Source organism: Entamoeba invadens (genome assembly GCF_000330505.1).
Source record: "Entamoeba invadens IP1 unplaced genomic scaffold scaff_1105074725543, whole genome shotgun sequence".
Taxonomy (NCBI): domain Eukaryota; phylum Evosea; order Mastigamoebida; family Endamoebidae; genus Entamoeba; species Entamoeba invadens.
This window is the reverse complement of record NW_004191832.1, coordinates 177,938-192,111: the sequence shown is the minus strand read 5'-3', so window position 1 is coordinate 192,111 and position 14,174 is coordinate 177,938. Positions and strand designations below refer to the sequence as shown.

Below are 14,174 nucleotides of genomic sequence, written 5' to 3'. Positions count from 1 at the left end.
GGGTTGTGTTTTTATTGATTTGTTCTACTTTGTCTTAAAATAGATTCTTGGAGAGTTTATTTATAATATTTTTACTATAAAAATACCATTTAACATTCTAAAAATGGAGTAGAATACAACAACTTGTAACCTCTCAAAAGTAATTTACTCAACACTAAAAAAAAATTCTGGATTTATAAAACACTCCACAGACTTAACGATTCAATTATCTAATTAACATCAAACTCGGAAGTTGTCGTATTGATGACTTTTGATACAGTTGAGTCTCCTGTTTTATAAGCGATATTAGTTGTATTAGTATTTGTCAACGTTGTTGTTGTTGTTGATGTCTGCGTTTTTTCACTTGGATTCTTATAGAATGACATTTGTGTATCAACTCTCTGCCCTTCTTCAATAGCAAATTCAGGTACTGTTAGTGACAATTCCTTTTGGAGTAACAAAGCGACTTCTTTGAACTCGGGTCGTTTCGCTGGGTCAACATCCCAACATCGAGAAGTGATTTCCCAGTATCCCTCACTCATCCCCTCCTTTCTTGGTAATCTTTTCCCTTCAACAACAAACTTAGCGACGTCCCAAGGGGTTTTAAATTGGTCTGTTTTATATGGTTTAGTCTGGTCGAAGACCTCGTACATCATCACTCCAAAACTGTATTGATCGACAGTAACAGTGTATGGCTTCTTATCCAGAATCTCTGGCGCCATGTATACTGGTGTTCCAATACCAACAGTATAATTCTCTTCAAACTCTTGGACTCCTCTTGATGTCCCAAAATCAGTGAGTTTGCAGTTCACAATCCGTGTCGTGACCTGGTCGATACAGAACACAAGCAAATTGTCTGGCTTCAAATCTCTATGTATAGTGTTAAACGTGTGCATCATAGTCATCCCCTTCGAACAGTCCAACATGTACTTGACCTTTTGTTCGTATGTTAACGTATTCTTCTTCATCACATGACCCAAAGACCCATCAGGTGCAAACTCAATCGCTATGCACATCTTCGTGGGTAGATAACACGCTCCCACAAAACTGACTATATAGGGCCCTCGCAACTTGTCCAACAACGAAACTTCCTTCATAAACTCATTCTTCGCACCTTCGTTGTCCGACCTATCCTTCAACTTCTTGACAGCAACTTCAATCCCCTTGTAAGTCCCGCGGTAGACCACACCAAACGCCCCGTCACCTAGTGGCGGGTTCTTCAACTCGATTTCGTCGAAGTCGATTTTCTTGCTGTTGTACGTCGCAACTGCGAGTCTGATATTCCCCGTCTCGCATTCGTGTGTGTTGACCGTCTCGATTTTGATATTAATTTCTTCTTTGCATGAGCAGTTGCAGTGTAACTGGATTTCAAAATTCGCTTGGATCTGGCTGTTTGGGTCAATGATCTTCTTCTCGACGTCGCATTGCAAGAAGAACTTATCTTTCTTCGGGCATTGTATCCAAATGACAAGCTGTCTGTCTGTTCTATTTTTGAATACGACTTGGTCTAAGAGTGGTGTGTCGATGTTAGGCTCTTCGCCGTGTAAATTGAATGTCAGCTTAGTCTTTGTGATATACAAGTACGTTCCTAACTCAACTAACGTCTCATCATTCACTACTACTTTCTTCTTCTTCGCTTCCTTCAGTAACACACTCTGCCCATTGTTCTCAACAGCTTTGAGCTCAGTCTCTTGCTCAACCTTCTCGGCATGCTTCCGGAGGTATCGAAGTAATACCATAATTAATATAATGACTACTATTATAATAACTATAATAACTACAATAGCAACTATAACACCAACAATGATTCCAGTGTTGGACTTCTTGGTGCAGGCTGGATAGTCGTTATACCCATCTGCACACGTGTCACATAACTCGCCTGAGAACCCTTCTGCACATGATGAACAGTCTTTGGTAAGATCATAATTGGAGAGACATGAGTTGCACTTCCCATCAACACATTCATTGCAATGGAGAGCACACTGTTTATCAAATTTTGAAACACACTTCCCGTCAAAACAGACGGCAGGAAGGGTACATGGAGTGGTACACGTTGTCGACACTAAAGACTTAAAAGCAGTGTATTTGTTCATTAAAACGTCTGACATATAAAATGGGACGATTTGGACGGACGTGATATCAAAATTCTTGTGAATGAAAGACTCCAAGTGGATTGTCTTTGCGTTCAAATAGTCGACTGCAGTCACATTTTCTTCACTCAAGATGTTATTACCGTTCATGAAGACATTAAAGTGTGTGGTGTTTGCCTGAATGCCAAGAGTCATCCATTGATCTGCTTGAGCACTTTTTGTTCCCGTTTGACTTGCAGTTGAAATGATCGAACTTTTCATACTCAACACCATCGTTTGCAATGTTTGGTAATACCCAGAAGATACAAAGAATGAACCGTCTGAAAGTTCTCTCAGCTTTACAGTTATAAACAAAGAATATTCATTCGTAAGACGACCAAAGCCACTCGGCACTTTATAATCGCCAATTTCGATTAACCCTATTGTTCCTTCAAATCGATAGTATTGAACTTTTTGGCCCAAGACTTGATCATTACCTTTTGATATTTTCACTGCAGAGAGTGACGTTGTGACGAGAGAAACGTCTGTATTTTCAACTGAATTCAATTGCAGTTGTGTTGCGCTTAAGGTCACTTCATTTGAAAAATTGAATGTTTTAACACAGTAATTCTTGGCTACACAACTCGACGAAATACACACGCCACACGTCTTGTCGACTCCACAAAACATATTTTCAGAATACACATCGCACTTCTCTTCAATCACACGCAACTCTTTCAAGACACACAGAGTCTCTCCAGTGCCCGGAGCAACACATTTGACCTTCAAATCTGTTGATCCGCCCATCAAGAAATATGGAAGATAATAAGTAGCTTTTGGTGTGAACAACAGACTTTTCGGTTTGATTCCCTCGACCCACTCTTCTCCATATTTAAAATCAATTTCAAATATTCCTTGGAAGTCGATTTCTATTTTCAAGTTTCTCAAGTTGTTTGTATTGACGGCATTGAGTAAGAAGTAATCTTCCGCATCCATTCGAATAACACCATTTTCAATAGTAAACGCATTAGAAGGATTAAATTGGCTGATTGTAGTACTATCGACACTCTTTATTGGAATTACAGTGCTATGTATCGGCAATGTATCCTTTGCTGTCTCGTAACACCCGTCGTCGATCATTGGAAGTCCAAAATTTGGCGACAAAACGCTGACGTTCCCCGTGTTTTTTGTGAAGCTCATTTTAAGCAATTGTGTGGTGTATCCGCTGTATCGAGTCCCAAGTGCAAATTTATTCCCAAGAGGCCCTATGTTATTTGAGAAGTAACTCTTAAGTTGTTCAACAGTCAACAGAGTATCTCCGTAGACTATTCCAGACACTGTCCCGACATTTGCCGTCCCGGGTTTGCCTGATATTGGATACGACATCAAGACTATATAATACTCCATATCACTCGAAGTCATAGTCGCATGTTCGACACTTTGATTTAACTGAGTTTCTGAATCGACGTAGACACCAACATGTGTCGAGTCACTCGACGCTAAACAGACTTTGTGCCACTCGTAATATGTCGCAGTTAAGATCTCCGTTTTCTGTCTAACAGAAGACGTGTCTCTATATACAAAATAGACTCTTCCTATACCATTTGCATCATTGGCGTATGTGATCCCAAAGTTGGTAAACCCAACTATATACACATCATCCGTAGTCCACGAAGCAGGTCTTAAGTTAAATTCAGCACAGAGGTAAGGCGTCGTGTAAGCGCCGTCTTGTTTCATTAGAAATCTTGAAGGGGACGAAATCCCAAAAGCGGGTTGACACGTCCCATATGAAGATAAGTCTGCGGCGATGGTACACACTATTAGAACAAATAGCAACATTCAAGCAATAAGAAAAGCAGTTCACCACATTATTTTTGTGTTTCGTTGTCGTTATTATACTTAAATAATTATATTACCAGTAAGTATAGTTTTCTTCAAAAAACGGTTAGTAACAAATATTTTACATTTTTTTATTTTTTAAAAAAATGAAAGTTGTCAAATTTCTTTAGTCGGAAGTGATTGATTATCACAATATAATTTCAATGTAACTGAATTTATTAAAATTAAATGGAGACTAAAATACAGAAACAGTCAATTTTAATGTCATTAATTTTAACTCTTCAATGTCGGGATGAGCAACTTTGAGTCGATGGATCATCTCTCGAAACATTTTAATCTTCTTTTCATTCTTGTCACAACGAGATCGGATTTCTTTTGCATGGTGTTCCTTTTCTTCAGTAAGATCTTTAATGCGATATTCTTTTTCTTCAGCGAGTTTCTTTTCGTAGTGTTGTATTAGTTGTGTGGTATCATCTTGGTAACCTTTTTCCAGGTCGTCCATTAATTCATCCATGTATGTGTATCTGTTGATGTTGTTTTGCATCTCTTCACTTTTCTTCACAAGTTCCCCCTTTTCTGTCTGCAGAGTTTCGTTCTGATTTTTCAAGTCTTTTATTTGTTCCTCAAGACTATCGATTTTGTCACTTACAATACCAGCAACCAATGCATTGTACTTGCAATTTTCTTGAGTTGTGCTGATTCTTGGCTTCATATCATCTCCTTCTTTAATTTTTTTAAGTTCTTTCTTTTGTTCGTCTGTAAGTTTCCACATTCCACCACTAAATTGGTCATACACCCTATACAGAGGCCAATCTGAATACATTATTTCATTTGTTGTTTGAGACATCTTCTGTTAATAAAAGTTTTTGAGTGCTTTTTTTGTGAAGTGCTCTTTGTTCCTTAAATTAATTATAAATAATTATAAAAATACTATTGTTATTAGATTGTATCTTTTAGTAGTAATAAAACTTATATAAGTTATTTATCAAATTGTATTATTCAAAAAATAATAACAATAATAAAATTTAACTATAAAAATATATTATAAACAAACTAATATAAAAAACAGTTTATTAAAATTTTCAAAGATATTAAAAAAAACCTAAAAAAAAACAATAAATCAGTCATAATTTATGACTGATTTATTAAATCAATTTCATATATTATAATTTAAATCATTAAACTATGATAAAAGACCCAAACAAATAATATTATTAATTGTTTTAATTAAATTATTACTTTCATTATACTATATATTTCTACTCAATTAGTATAATTAATTAAAAAAGAGTTTACTATTCCAAAACCATAAAAATCCATTGACTTGAAACTAAAAGCTTCTGTAATAAAAATTTGAAAACCCTATGAAAAAAACACTCCAAGACACATGGCTACAGGCAAGAACAAGAAGTATAAGGCAGGAAACGTTAAGAAGGGCAACAAGCGTAAGATCGCTGAGCCTTTTTCGAAGAAGGAGTGGTACAACGTGAAGGTCCCCAAGAACTTTAAGAGAAGAAATGTTGGACAAATAGTAGTCAACAAGACCACTGGTACCAAAGTTGCTTCAGACCAATTGAGAGGCCGTGTTGTCGAGGTCAACTTGGCTGATCTTATGGAAAGTGAGAAGTATGGAGCTTACAACTATAAGTTCAGATGCGAAGACGTCAATGGCAAGGACTGCCTGATGGTCTTCCACTCATTGAAATTGACCACCGACAAACTTAGAAGCATCGTCAAGAAGTGGTGCACGTTGATTGAGACTTCTGTCGATGTCAAGACTACTGACGGAAACACAATCAGAGTCTTCTGCATTGGTTTCACCACAAGAAAACCAAGTCAGATCAAGAAGACTTCATATGCTAAAAAGGGACAAGCCAAACTTATTAGAAAGATCATGGGAGCCATCATCACTAAACAAGCCATCAATAAAGACTTGCCACAGTTCGTCGACTTCTTGAGAGAGCCAACTCTCACCCAAACCATCATCCAAAGAGCCGAAAAAATCTTCCCAATCGACAACGTCTACATCCGTAAGGTTAAGATCCTCAAATCCGGTAAAATTGATTCTTTGAAACTCCTCGAACAACATCAAGACGCTAATGAAGTTGTCGAGTCCATCCCAGCTGAAGAACCAGTCGAAGAAGAAATCAAAGAGGTGGCCGAAGAGGTCATCGAGGCTAAGTAACCAGTTTTGTCCCTGTTTTGGAGTTGCCCAAGTGATGTCGGAGTAAAAGAACAGTTTGAAAATTTTGTTATTGCCCGGGGTTTTTGGTCTATAAATAATGTCCATATAATAATGGGTTCCTCTTGTAGTCTTTTCTATTTTTCAAAAAGATCAACGCGTTTTTATCGGAAATTGATTCAACTCAATAATATGATGATTTGATGCAAATGTCTATTTAAATGCTGATATAAATAAACGACTTGTATTATTTAAGTATAGTTAATTTATTATAAAAGCTGATATTTAGTGTTCCAAACGAATAATGGAATTTTCCAAGCATTTGGCTGGAAAAAACTTGTTTTTAGAAACCCCGATATTGTAGTACTAATGAGATCAATACGACTCGAGATATTCATAATAATTCATATGACGTAATTCTTTAACCGTTTTGGCGTATTGAAAATATCCAAAAGTACCAAAACTCCATGAAAATTATATGTGGAACTGAGTCTAAACTTGAAATCAATACATGAGCGATTGTACCCACGGCTTAGGAAACACAACAGAATGCCCAAAGTGCAAGAAGCAGATTTGTGTCAAGTGTTTCTGTGACTCAGTGAAAGCAAATGGGCAGTGTCCAATATGCAAAGAAGAAGTAGCTACATCCCTTCTCTTAGAGCTTACTGGCAAGTCTGAAAATGGGGTTTCACTCAAACAACTAGCTCCTCCATTTAAAGCTAAAAAACGCAATTCGATGGTTGTCACCGACAATTTGAAGGTTACAGAACAGTCAGAACTGTCACGACGGCGGTCTGTATATTCTGATTTTAGTGGGTTGGAGATGATACTTGAAAGCAGTTATACACCCGATGCCTCACACGACTTATTTGAAAAACCGGACTCTTCCGACTTTGTTACGTTCACATCAGAGAAGGGGTGGGATACAAAAATAATCCAGACGGCGACGTACGAGAAGATGATAGAGATCATCACACGACAAGACTTTGAAGACTCTTATTTTGCAGAATGTCTTATTTTTGGGTATTCTACTTTTACAACAAAAGAGAGTCTAATGGATATTCTAACAAAAAGAATGAGCCCACAAAAGCCCGAAAAGATGGATTGGGAGGTCTTTGTTAAGACCGTGTTAGTTCCTATTCGAACAAAAATTGTGAATTTCATCCGGACGTGGGCGAAGTGGAGATGTGCGGATTTTATGAATGAGAACATGAGCAACAAAGTCGACAACATTATTCAAATTCATTCAGAGATTAAGCCTCAAACGGCTCAATTTATGTCCGACTATATGAAGAAGCTGAGAGTGAATTACACGAAGCCGATTGAACAATTAGATGAAGGTGTCGACGTGAGGAAAAACAGTGAATTCGATGTGTTAAGTGCCATCTTTGCATTTTGGTACAAAGATGTTGCTCAACAGATCATGTTAATGCAATACGACTTATTCAGAAGAATTCCAGTAGAGGAGTTACTGTCACAGGGATGGATGAAAAAGGAGAACAAAGTCATCACTCCAAATATAGTTAAGATGATGCAAATGACCAACTCTCTCTCATATAAAGTGCAGACTACTATTCTCTCTCTATCCAAGTTAAAACACAGGATATTTGCAGTTGAGTACTTTATTAAAGTGGCTCAAGAGATGAAAGAGATACACAACTTCGATGGGTTCAAATCTATTTTGGCTGCTCTCAACGCGTCTCCTATTTTTAGACTGAAAGACACTTTCGACGGACTGAGCGACGAGTTCAAAAGGACTTTAAGTGAATTTAATGACTTGGTCGACTACGACTCAAACTTCAAAAAGCTCCGTGAGATGACCAATGTGTGTAAACCGCCATGTGTGCCCTTTCTCGGGTCAACTCTTGGTGATTTAGTCTTTACCAAAGAAAATGAAAAGAGTGAAAATGGGCAGTTAAAGCTTGTGAACTTTTTTAGAGTGAGAATGTATGGGTTGATGCTCAAAGAAATCGTGATGAAGCAGAACTCCCCGCCTTCATTTTATGTTGCCCGAGACCTCGAGAATGTTATTCAAAGAATGCGTGTTAACGAGAACGAAGATACCCTCTTTGACATCTCCAAAACACTTGAAGAAACCCGGAGTGGGGAGTTATCGAAAGAGAACAAGAAGGCAATTTCTAAAGGGAAAGAAGGTGCAGAAAAGATGTGGAAGAAGTACAATGCGTTTTGGAAGAAGAACACAAAGATCACGGTGATAGGGACAAAGTGACAGAAACGATATAGAGTTGTGTAAATGACTATTTACAAAGTGGTGTGACACAACAAAGTCTATGAATACATCTTGACTAATACTATCAATTCTTTCATATTGTTTATACACACGTAAATATATAATATAAATATTTGATATAATTGATATAAGTGAATCAATAACCCAACATAAATAATAACAAATAGTAAAGAGTGAAAGGAAATACTACATACAGATTTAAATCCACTCCACTGCAAGGACTTTATTGCATTTGTATTCTTTAGAAAATGAAGACCAAAATAAAGACCTTGTCGTTGTGATTTCGTACTGTTCAGCTACGTGAGAATTGATCGACACCATTTGGTTCGTTTTGATCCAAAACGCAGAGAAGCATGTGAATAACAGCGAGTGTTGTGTGTTAGAGTGCATAGTGAAGCAATTCGTGTTTTTTGTGTATTTTTCAAACACTAAAGGCGATTCGGAAGATGGGTGGCTACTGAACAACAGTGTGTTTTTCGCAGTCACAACGACACTTTCATCCTTTGGCGGCATCGGGACTAGCGCGTCGGAGTACACTCCCAAATATGACTTGTCGTCCAACACACAGACAACCATCACGTTCTTTTTACAAGAGATCTTCGCGTTGAATGTCTTAGTGTCCCACCCGTCTTCATTTGTATCAAAGAGTATAGTTGGCGTTTTCTGAAACACTGGAGAAAAGAGTATTTGGATGTCTGGAGATGCAATGTCCATTGCGGGCGAAGATTCATTAATTGGGGTGTTCGTTCCCGACGAATTTTTTGAATTGTTTTTAGAGGAAAAGTTCACCAAGAGTTTTGAAGACGTCGTCGACCTTTTTATTAGACGTTTTGGGTCTTTCAAAACAGTTTGGGATTTTTCTTTAGTGTAAACTGATGGGGTTGAAAGCATCATAACTGGTGTTCTCTTTGTAAACAATGAACTTGATGATACTGAACGTATTGGTGTCATCGGACTCACACTTTTTCGTTTATACAATTCAGAGGGTGGATGGGTGTATATCGAAGATTTGCACTCTTCTTCAGAAACTATTGGAGACTCTAATACTTTCAGCTTTTTGAGTGGTGACAGCGACTTCTTCGGATGGACGTATTCGTCTAAAGTCCCCGACTGCAAACATGTGCATTGGCAACTTGCCGAATTCCCCATCTCTGTTACTGGAAATCAAAGATGGATATTGAAAAGACTTATCAAAATCATTTGGGGTTTGCTCCTAACAATTTTGAAAATTCGAAACAGTGTGTCCATCTTTGAATTTGGAACAGAAGTGTTAATTATCTTATTTTTTTGATTGTTTACTAAACTTTATTGGTAATTTTAACTATATTTGTTATAACAGTTTTGACCAAATAGTGCGGTTGGGCGATTTAAACATTTTTTAAAAATATGGTTCTAAAAACTAGTTTATGTGTTAATTAAAAACATTATCCTAAAAGGGTATAAAAATTGACTTTATATTCATGATATAAATAAAACAAAAAAATTGGGAAATATTGAATATTTTTTTTTCGTTTTGTAATTGAAAAAAAAGTCGTTAAAAGGTTTATTTTTAGTAATTTGTATTATTAATCTTGATTTTTTATTTTAATATCAAAAAATATTAAATAATAACAATATAGTTATTAATAATTATATATTTTTTTAAAAACATTTTTATAAAACTAAAAGTCTATTATATTTAACTTTATAATATATTTTATTATAAATTATAATATTATAATGTTAATTATTTATTTTTGGGTTTAAATTATGAAAAATGTTCAAGGAATTATTGTAATAATAAATAGACTAGAATTTCGCTTTACTTTTTTTTAACTTTTCATATATTTGTCAAACTACAATTTATATATCATACTTATAATTAATCAAATTAATGAAAAATTGTAATATTTTTTAATGAATAATTAATAAAAAATTTAAAAATTTATAATAACTATTAGGTTTAGATATTATTTAAAATAGTATTTTTTTTATAAAAAAAAATATTTATTCATTTTATCTGCAATATTTTATATTTATATTTACAAAATTATCACAGACTTTTATTTGAAAAAATTTTGCAGTCATTGTAAATAAAAAACCAAGTTAACTTTTTTTATTGACAATTCGACAAATTGTCGGCTTTGATAAACCGAAAATTTGTGGTTTAATTCGTAAATCAAAACAAAAAATAAATATTACTCGTGTTTTTTTTGTCTTGTTTTTGAATCACAATTACGTTGATTATTTATGTCGAGACGTACAATCCAATGTTTACCATCATTTAATTTTTGCACAATTTGGTCTTATTTATCAAAATGAAACAGCAAACAGAACTATTCAAAAAAAAGTGTTTAACTTAAAAAACCAAAATGTTATTATCAATTAACTAAATTATAATAAACTAATATAATAATTTTTTTTTAAACTATACTAATTTTTATAGTTTTAATTAAATAATATATTTTATATTTTTTTTATATAAAATACAATAATAACACATATTATTATTTATATAAAAATTACTAAAAAGGAAAAAAGAACTATAATACTATGGAACAAAGCTTATTAGATAAAGCTATTTCAAGTCCGAGTGTTCCACCACAATACCAACAAAAAGTAGTGGAAGAAGTACTTAACCCACCAAATAACACATACCAACGCAATGCCAACTCCCAGAGAAAAGGCAACGTCATTCCATTTAAGCCACAAGAACCTCCCCAACAACAATCTCAACAAGCTCAACCCGATAAGTCACCAACACTATCACTACAAACGTCCTCTTTAAATGAGCAAAATGAATTGTCTGCTTACAACGACTTGAACGACTTTGAAAAGAAACTTCAGAAACAACCATTTGTTTGTTTCTTGTATCACTCAACACGCGCTGATTGGTAGTTAAATAATTTTATTAAAACAACCGTTGAGAAAGGAGACTCTATGATGTTCTCAGACTTAATTTCTTCGAACCACCGTTCAATTCTGGAGTTTGTAGATAATATGACATTGGACACATTACTTCACATTTCATGTAAAACAAACCACGTCGACATTTTGAAGCAGATCATCGCATTGATCATCTCGAAGAACCCAAATGTCTATGTTGTGAAGCAAAACATATTAGGCGAGACTCCCTTGATTTGTGCAATAGATGCAAACAGTAGTGAGTGTGCCCTCTTTCTTCTCACAAGTACAATAGATAACATGCTTGGTGCAACAACACACGCTGATAACACGACTGTTCTCCACCATTTGGCACTCTCAAAGCTTACCGAGGCCAAGAAGACTCTTCTCTTCTCTATGATGCACCCCACACACGAAATTCTCAATTTCGTGTCTTCAACGGGCGAAACTGCTTTGGACACGGCTTTGAATTCAGACGGGAATAGGAAGTTAGTCAAATTATTACTCCACCAAGGCGCAGTGTATACCAAAAAACATGACATGATCATTGAAAAGGGATTTTCGTATGAGAAGACGATGTACTGGGATGAAGTGGCGCAGTACGAAGAACAGAAGTCCAAAATCGTCTGGCGAACAATGGTCGAGTTTTCAAAACGCGAGACGGGGACGGTGGTCTTCAAACTCAAAGCCTTTGTCAAGGATTTGGGAAAGTCCAGTCCGATCGACGACTGGAAGAAACTCTTCAATGTGAAGAGTGAAATGGACACCTCAAAGATGTTCGGGCCAAACACAATGACTTCGCCCGACCAACTGTATTTCCTCGATAATTGTTTAAAAGACCTCGAGCTTGAAAATTTGAAGAATCAGTTGATATTAGCAGCAAAGTCCAGAAAGTTAGGTGGGGTGTTACGAGGGAGTGAGACGTCGTGTAGTGTTGTTGATGAGCGGATATTGAAGAAATTGTTTGAGATGAAGGAAGAGTGTATTGACCGGTTTGAGAAAGTTGGTGGAGACTACGGAGAAGAGAGGACTCCGATCTTTTTGAAGCTTGAAGAGGTCGTGTTTGGGAGTTTCTGTTCAATGAAATTTTAGTGGTCAATTCTATTATAATAGTATTATATAGTATAGTATACATACTATACTATTCTATTATACTATATTTTATTATAAATTACTATACTTGGAACGACAAGCAATTACTAGTTAGAATAGATTAAAAAACACATTCTGGAATATCAAAGTGTTGGTTGTGTTAATTCCGTGACGTTCTGTGTTTCACTCAACTTTGAAGATTCTTTGTCTTTTTGTTCTTTAGGCTCGTCGTTCTCTGGAATGATCTCTGCGCGTGTTCTTGGTGATAAAATGATTTTAGCCGACTTGGTCTTTGAGAAGAGAGCTAAGAAGCGGGGTGATTTCTTCGATTTAGTTTTAGAGGCTTTGAGAAATAAGATGTTCTTGTTGCTCTCGTTAATGAAGAGTGCCTTTTTGATGAAAGCGATGTTGTCCTTAGTCGACGAAATAACTTCGGATATTATAAGTGGTCTGTCGAGTAAAATGGAGGACTTTCCCCCATCGAAAGTCACCGAGGAATAGTCTTCCAACACTTGAATGAATGGTGACAAATTGGACTTTTGTACATTAGGGACTTCCTTGAAATAGACTTTAAGATTTGGGTTGTTAAATATCTCTGCGACCGTTGTGTTTTGCTCTCCAAAGACTTTGAATATTTTGATCATCTTCTCCATCATATTTTTAGAGTCGATGTTTTTGTATGAGGAACAAAAGTTGCTAATTCCACAGAACAAAAAGTGGTGGATTTTACTCATATGATGCAACAAAAGAAAAAGTAACTCTGCAGCTGTTTTGTTCGACATGTTCTCGAGTCCATTATAGTCGACGTCGAGTAATATTTGTAATATATTAGATACTCCCACTGCATATTAGTTATTTATATTAATAATTATTAATAACTATTCTAAATGAATGCCATAGAGTAACCAACCTAACATCCCAACCATCATATTCTTTTCCTTCTGCTTTCCTTCAAAGGATATCTGTGGTGTATTCGAAATTGGTATCTTAAACAGTGTAAGTTCGTCCATGGCATCAATGAAATCAGCAAAGGTCTCATACCCGTTTCCTTCCTCTTTTATGGTCTTTTTATATAACTCACTCACTTTGTATTCGATCGACTGAAGGTACATAAATATCGTATCTCCCTTTTCTTGTAACGACAAGTACAAAATAACAACAAACAAATTCACCAATTCTTGCTCTTCAAATGGCTGTTCCAGTCTTGTTTTGAGCGCATTGAAAAGTTGCTGTGGTGCACTTTCCATCCCCTTTGTCAAGTCGGGGAGGATCTTCAAGTCGACTCCCTTCGATGAGTTTCTGATGCATTTGTCGAACAATGACTCATACGTGTTGTTTTCTGTTGACATAAATCGGTTCTGAATTCCGAAGTTGGAAAGTTTTCTTTTTGAATCAATAACATCGTTCAAAGTTATTTCTTTTCGTCTCAACATTGTATGTATTATTTATAGAATTTATATGGTTTTGTTTGAGATTTGTTTTATAACGCGACTCTTCAAAAAGATAAAAAAGAGTTATATAACTATTCTACTATTTTTAACTAGTAAACTTATAAAAAAATATGTAGTTCATTTACTTTCATAAAATTATCATTATCTATTCAAGTTGTTAATATAATAAGTTTACTATATTTATAATTTCTTTTTTCTATACTACTTTTGTGTTTTATTATTAAATTCAATATAAAAAGTCAAAAAATTAATATCTATAAATACTCGACGACATTTATGTCAATTTTTGTGGTAATTGAGTGTAAAAAAGCTTATAATGCCGATTACTATTTCATTTGATTGGTTTCGTTTTTTGCGACAAAGCAACAATAGTACTATATTTTCTTGGTTCTTTTACTTGAGGTTATAGTTTAGAAGTTAATTTTGCC

The 14,174-nt window shown here is 35.3% G+C and overlaps 7 protein-coding genes across 7 annotated transcripts; 3 read left to right on the top strand and 4 right to left on the bottom strand.

Moving 5' to 3' along the window:
- Positions 1–209: 209 nt before the first annotated feature.
- Positions 210–3,785, bottom strand: EIN_281640 (serine-threonine protein kinase, putative; the record flags this gene model as incomplete). Its single annotated transcript, XM_004185091.1, has 1 exon — positions 210–3,785. One exon carries the CDS (start codon positions 3,783–3,785, stop codon positions 210–212), a length of 3,576 nt encoding a protein of 1,191 aa, XP_004185139.1.
- A 337-nt stretch (positions 3,786–4,122) lies between these two features.
- On the bottom strand, positions 4,123–4,710 carry EIN_281630 (hypothetical protein; the record flags this gene model as incomplete). Its single annotated transcript, XM_004185090.1, has 1 exon — positions 4,123–4,710. One exon carries the CDS (start codon positions 4,708–4,710, stop codon positions 4,123–4,125), a length of 588 nt encoding a protein of 195 aa, XP_004185138.1.
- A 564-nt stretch (positions 4,711–5,274) lies between these two features.
- On the top strand, positions 5,275–6,072 carry EIN_281620 (40S ribosomal protein S3A, putative; the record flags this gene model as incomplete). The annotated part of the gene is made up of 1 exon (XM_004185089.1): positions 5,275–6,072. The coding sequence occupies one exon, from the start codon at positions 5,275–5,277 to the stop codon at positions 6,070–6,072; it is 798 nt and encodes a 265-aa protein (XP_004185137.1).
- A 508-nt stretch (positions 6,073–6,580) lies between these two features.
- Positions 6,581–8,299, top strand: EIN_281610 (guanine nucleotide exchange factor, putative; the record flags this gene model as incomplete). The annotated part of the gene is made up of 1 exon (XM_004185088.1): positions 6,581–8,299. The coding sequence occupies one exon, from the start codon at positions 6,581–6,583 to the stop codon at positions 8,297–8,299; it is 1,719 nt and encodes a 572-aa protein (XP_004185136.1).
- A 219-nt stretch (positions 8,300–8,518) lies between these two features.
- EIN_281600 (hypothetical protein) lies at positions 8,519–9,469 on the bottom strand (the record flags this gene model as incomplete). The annotated part of the gene is made up of 1 exon (XM_004185087.1): positions 8,519–9,469. The coding sequence occupies one exon, from the start codon at positions 9,467–9,469 to the stop codon at positions 8,519–8,521; it is 951 nt and encodes a 316-aa protein (XP_004185135.1).
- A 1,383-nt stretch (positions 9,470–10,852) lies between these two features.
- On the top strand, positions 10,853–12,295 carry EIN_281590 (hypothetical protein; the record flags this gene model as incomplete). The annotated part of the gene is made up of 2 exons (XM_004185086.1): positions 10,853–11,158; positions 11,198–12,295. The coding sequence occupies 2 exons, from the start codon at positions 10,853–10,855 to the stop codon at positions 12,293–12,295; spliced, it is 1,404 nt and encodes a 467-aa protein (XP_004185134.1).
- A 143-nt stretch (positions 12,296–12,438) lies between these two features.
- EIN_281580 (hypothetical protein) lies at positions 12,439–13,728 on the bottom strand (the record flags this gene model as incomplete). Its single annotated transcript, XM_004185085.1, has 2 exons — positions 12,439–13,136; positions 13,206–13,728. 2 exons carry the CDS (start codon positions 13,726–13,728, stop codon positions 12,439–12,441), a joined length of 1,221 nt encoding a protein of 406 aa, XP_004185133.1.
- Positions 13,729–14,174: the final 446 nt, after the last annotated feature.